Source organism: Coregonus lavaretus, assembly GCF_964263955.1.
Source record: "Coregonus lavaretus genome assembly, chromosome: 24".
Lineage (NCBI taxonomy): Eukaryota > Metazoa > Chordata > Actinopteri > Salmoniformes > Salmonidae > Coregonus > Coregonus lavaretus.
In genome coordinates, this window is record NC_140011.1 from 4,562,923 (window position 1) to 4,569,197 (window position 6,275).

At 42.9% G+C, this 6,275-nt stretch overlaps 1 protein-coding gene across 1 annotated transcript in view; it reads right to left on the bottom strand.

Moving 5' to 3' along the window:
• The window catches only part of LOC311099748 (stromelysin-3-like), a gene marked incomplete at both ends in the record, with an annotated part of 57,978 nt that extends 55,494 nt beyond the window's left edge, over positions 1 to 2,484 (bottom strand). The window contains one exon of the mRNA XM_084140488.1: positions 2,374 to 2,484. Coding sequence (XP_083996614.1) covers positions 2,374 to 2,484 — 111 coding nt within the window. The remainder of the gene's footprint in view (positions 1 to 2,373) is intronic.
• Positions 2,485 to 6,275: the final 3,791 nt, after the last annotated feature.

The following is a 6,275-nucleotide window of genomic DNA, read 5'->3' on the forward strand; positions in this document are numbered from 1 at the left end:
AGGCTGTAATGATGAGAGTCAGAGTATACAACTATTGACTATAAAAGTGTGCTGTTTTCTGTTGATTTATACAGCTTGTGTCGTCATAAGGGGAGGCAGGTTCGATTCATTTGCATACAGGGAGGGACCAGGGAATCTGGTGACAATGCGGACGCAATGGACGGATAAGAGACATTTTATTACGATGTGTAGACGCAACAAATTTCGATCAGATTGTGATCGGATCATCTTGATCAGATGACGACGGCCACATCTTAATGCAAGGTGTAACCACGGCTCGTGATTCCAACCAACTGCACTCTCAGCGTTATACTTTTTCTGCTTTGGGGGTGACATTTTTGGCAGCACAAATAGCAGTTATGAAGATCCGATGGAGGAAAGCCGGGTCTCTGACGAAGCAGCTATCTTGTCTGTGTCAGCAGAGGGGTTTGTTATCCTGCACCAGATGCCAGATGACTTGCCTCTGCCTGCATCATTTCCCTCTCTCTCGCTTTGTCAACAGCAGGGAATAAATTGACTGAAAGCACCACTCTTGGCATCAATCAAGTCGCATAGGACTTGGGAGGAGTGATTTCTTCTTTAGAGGGGTCTGTCATTGAAATGTAAACAGCAACAACCCCCCTCCACACACACACACAGACTAGACGTTTATTTGTTGTGCACAGCTAGTCTAAGAGCTACGCTAAGAGCTTTGTTGGGTATCTCGTGTATTGAGATTGAACCATGCACAGCTGTGGCCATACTCTTTCACTGCCTTCACATTTCCTCTATAGGAAATAGGAGAAGTGACATGTTATCTCTAATTGCCTACAACATATAAATGTCATACTGCTGGTGACCCCTCCTCATGTTGGGCTCATGCTGAGACACTCTTAACTCTTGCCCCATGAGTAGCAGTTTCCATTCAGGTTTGACTTCTTCCCCCACATCCCACTTTTTTTCTACAGGAAGCAACTCTCTCAATCTATCATTGGGTGAAATGCACCTTGTCTATATCTTGCGCTAAGTCACACAAACTGGTCACATACACTGAGTGTACAAACTATTGAATTGCACCCCCTTTTGCCTTCAGAACAGCCTCAATTTGTCGGGACATGGACTCTACAAGGTGTCGGAAACGTTCCACAGGGATGCTGGCCCATGTTGACTCACAATGCTTCCCACAGTTGTGTCAAGTTGACTGGTTGTCCTTTGGGTGGTGGACCATTCTTGATATACACCGGAAACTGTTGAGCTTGAAAAACCCAGCAGCGTTTTAGTTCTTAACACACTCAAATCGGTGCACCTGGCCCCTACTACCATACCCCGTTCAAAGGCACTTAAAACTTGTGTCTTGCCCATTCACCCTCTGAATGGCACACGTATACAATCTGTCTCAATTGAAGTGGATTTAACAAGTGACATCAATAAGAGATCATAGCTTTCACCTGGATTCACCTGGTCAGTCTACTGTATGTCATTGAAAGAGCAGGAAAGAGTGTTTCTAATATTTTGTACACTCAGTGTATATAGTCACCTCCTACAATAGCCAAGCATTAAATTAAACGGAATAAGAAAACCGTGTATCTTCAGAGTTCAGACCTAAGTATTTTTCACCTGATTGGCCTGAAGCATTCCAAACCACTCCCACACTCCTTCTGTATGAACAATTCAGAGTCCTTATGTTGTCTCTCTCTCTCAGCAAAGGGCCACTTCATGCTGTCATTAACTGTACACAAAGCCCAGCTCCAATGTGAAATCTGAGAGGCAAGCATTGTGTCTAGGGCTTCTCCTTTGTCATGTCTGCCCACCAATTGAAAAGATTGAGGGCTGTCAAGGTGGAAAGGCTTGACCTAGTTTGTTACCATGTCATCAGTGTGACACTAATGGTCTGTTAAAGATCACAGGGAAAATAGGTTGGATCGTTAATTATTCATACATTGGCATACAATCTCTGTCAACATTCCACCCAGGTCACCCTCAGCCTTCCAACACATGCACACACACACAGTTTTTAGAGAAAATCGCACCTGCTCTCCTGAATATCTAAACCAAGCAGTGTAAGTTGAAACCCATGTTTCAAGAGCACATGCATGGGCTTTGCATACTAGGGTATTTCAGCACCAGTTGATTGACATGTAGCCTATAGCAGCCAATAATTAGAATAAAAAAACATTGCGTAACAAAGTTACTGATTTAATAAAGACTTTCTCAAGAAAACGGTGCGCATATTGTCCACATTTAAGCATGTGCTCTCTCTCTCTCCCTCCCGCTCAAAAAACACACAGAGTGATTCTGGATCCACATACTGACTCCATAATGTCGACTCATAAAAATGCTCTACAAAATGTTACGAATTCCACATCATCTGCATTTATATCGTAATCCACTCACCGGCACCGCTTTGTACCTGTTGCTGGCTCTCCCCTCCGGTACTGGCAGAGAATGAATGCAGAGCAAGAGGTGATATGCAAAGACGCTACAGTAAACCAAAGGAAGCAGCATCATCTTTTGATTCGGAGCAGACTCGCAGTTTGACCGGGCTGGAACACAGCTTGGGGGATAGCGGGCAGAAGAAATGGACGGAGAAGTGTCTCGCAGGGGGATTTTATACTCGCTCATTTCTTTGTTCTCTTTCTTCAAATTACACTTTTTTATGGGCCTCAGTGATAAGTTCACAGGCGCACACGTGATTTAACCCCTTGCCAGCTGCATCCATGTCCTCAAGCGCCTTGTGAACCTTCTCTTTTAAAAGACTTTCGGCATAAACTCAGTGGGCTAATGTGGTCTTTAGGCGAACAGACCACTAGAGTTCAACCTGGTCTCAGAGCATTTCATATTATTCTGTACGTAAATCCGAGACACTCCATTTAGTATGATATGTTAGGTTTCGTATGGTATGTATTAATTTGTGATTACAATTTGTATGATATGTTATGAATTTGCAAAATGTGCAATATGTTACGAATTCCGATTTGTTGTTGCTAATGTTAGCTAGGTGGCTAACTTTAGCTAGCTGACTAACGTTTGCTAGGCTAGGGGTTAGGGTTAAAGTTAAGGTTAGGAGTTAGGAGTTAGGTTAGAGGGTTAGGGGAAGGGTTAGCTAAAAGGGTTAAGGGAAGAGTTAGGTAACATGCTAAGTAGTTGCAAAGTAGCTAAAAAGTAGTAAGTAGTTGCAAAGTTGCTAATTAGCTTAGATGTTAAAGTTGTTTGTGAGGAGATTCAAACATGCAACCTTTGGGTTGCTAGACGTTCACATTATACATCTACCCATCCACCCTGACCAACCACCCTCCTTTTGTTTTTGCCTTAAGTAACCGTCTTAAGTAACCATAACAAACGTAACATATCATACAAATTTGAGTGTCCCAGATTTACATTTTACGTTATGTTTAGTCTATGAGACCAAGTTGTAGAGTTTGATAGGTTGGACACATGTTATTAATAACATGTTTATTACCCTTGATTTATATGCTACTTTGATGGAGATTTGTTTTTATAACTCAAGATGTTTACTTGCAAAGTTACTTTTTCCAGTTTTTGGGGTAGCCTATTAAAAGGTCCAATGCAGCCGTTTTATTTCTGGGTAACAATGAAGTACAGTACCTTACTGTGATTGAAAACAATCAAAATGGTCAAAAATTGCTTCTTAGCAAAGAGCAATTTCTCAAGCAAGAATTTTGCTAGGACTGTCTGGAAGTGGTCTGAGTCAGGAGAGGGAAACTGAAAACGAGTTGTTATTGGTAGAGAGGTTTGGGACCCTCTTTCTTATTGTTCTATGAACTGTTTGGTGATGTCACCAAGCAGGCCAAAACTCCATCCCACCAAAACAGGCAGAAATTTCAGGCAGTCTTTTAATACGCAAAACAAGCTTATTTCTCTCAAAGCTTGGGCACAAACTTGTTTACATCCCTGTTAGTGAGCATTTCTCCTTTGCCAAGATAATCCTTCCACCTGACAGGTCTGGCATATCAAGAAGTTGGTTAAACAGCATGATCATTACACAGGTGCACCTTGTGCTGGGGACAATAAAAGGCCACTCTAAAATGTGCAGTGTTGTCATGCAAAACAATGCCACAGATGTCTCAAGTTTTGAGTGAGTGTGCAATTGGCATGCTGACTGCAGGAATGCCCACCAGAGCTGTTGCCAGAGAGTTTTATTTTCTTTCTCTACCATAAGCCGCCTCCAACGTTGTTTTAGAGAATTTAGCAGTATGTCCTACCGGCCTTACAACCCCAGACCATGTGTAACCACACCAGCTCAGGACCGCAACATCTGGCATCTTCACCTGCGGGATCATCTTAGACCAGCCACCTGGACAGCTGATGAAACTGTGTGTTTGCAAAACCAAAGAGTTTCTGCACAAACTGTCAGAAGCCGTCTCAGGGAAGATCATCTACGTGCTCGTCGTCCTCACTAGGGTCTTGACCTGACTGCAGTTCGGCGGCGTCAGTGGGCAAATGCTCACCTTCGATGGCCACTGGCACGCTGGAGAAGTGTGCTCTTCACGTATGAATCCTGGTTTCAACTGTACCGGGCAGATGGCAGACAACGTGTATGGCATCGTGTGGGCGAGCGGTTTGCTGATATCAACATTGTGGACAGAGTGCCCCATGGTGACGGTGGGGTTATGGTATGGGCAGGCATAAGCTACGGACAACGAACACAATGACATTTTATCGATGGCAATTTGAATGCACAGAGATACTGTGACGAGATCCTGAGGCCCATTGTCGTGCCATTCATCCGCCTCCATCACCTCATGTTTCAGCATGCTAATGCACGGCCCCATGTCACAAGGATCTGTACACAATTCCTGGAAGCTGAAAATGTCCCAGTTCTTCCATGGCCTGCATACTCACCAGACATGTCACCTATTGAGCATGTTTGGGATGCTCTGGATCGACATGTACGACAACATTCCACAGGCCAAAATCAACAGCCTGATCAACTCTATGCAAAGGAGATGTGTCGCGCTGCATGAGCAAAATGGTGGTCACACCAGATACTGACTGGTTTTCTGATCCATGCCCCTACTTTTTTTTTAACGGTATCTGTGACCAACAGATGCATATCTGTATTTCCAGTCATGTGAAATCCATAGATTAGGGCCTAATGAATTTTTCAATTTGACTGATTTCCTTTTATGAACTGCAACTAAATAAGATATTTTAAATTGTTGCATGTTAAGTTTATATTTTTATTCAGAGTATATAAAACACTGGAAAATCATGTTTTTGACTGCACTGGGCCATTAAGTATTTTCGAATAAGATTAATGTTGATGTAGCCTATCTTTGCCCATCCATGGGTGCAGGTATTTATTTAGAACTGGAAATCTTAGAGAATAAAATAAATAAAGGTTATCCACAGATCTGCCCCGAGGACTGATTTGCCCTAGAACAAAGTTGACCCCAAAAAAGAGTGCTAATGTCAACAGTATGCATGTCAGTCTCTCAAAGTAGAGGAGAGATTGATTGCATCAATTCTTGCTTTTGTGAGAAATATTAATGTGTTGAAAATTGTCTGTATAATCAACTTACATATAAGTCTGACAGACATACTTACCCCACCAGGGATCTCTTCACAGTCCGCAGGTCCAGAACAAATTCAATAAAATGTACAGTATTATATAGAGCCATGGAACTCCCTTTCATCTCATATAGCGAAAGTGAACAGCAAACCTGGTTTAAAAAAACTAATAAAGCAACACCTCACGGCACAACACCTCTCCCCCATGTGACCCCATTTCTGTGTGTATTTACTGACGTGTACACTGAGTGTACAAAACATTAGGAACACCTGGTCTTTCCATGACATAGACTGACCAGTTGAATCCAGGTGAAAGCTATGATCCCTTATTGATGTCACCTTTTAAATCCACTTCAATCAATCAGTGTAGATGAAGGGGAGAAGACAGATTAAAGAAGGATTTTTAAGCCGTTGCGACAATTGAGACATGGATTGTGTATGTGTGCTATTCAGAGGGTGACTGGGAAAGACAAAATATTTAAGTGCCTTTGAACGGGGTGTGGTAGTATGTGCCAGGCGCACCGGTTTGAGTGTCAAGAACTGCAACGCTGCTGGGTTATTCAAGCTCAACAGTTTCCCGTGTGTATCAAGAACGGTCCATTGGAATCAACATGGGCTAGCATCCCTGTGGAACGCTTGACACCTTGTAGAGTCCATGCCCGACGAATTGAGGCTGTTCTGAGGGCAAAAGGGTGTGCAACTCAATATTAGGAAGGTTTTCCTAATGGTTTCTACACTCAGTGTAGGTGTAACTGATAGATAAA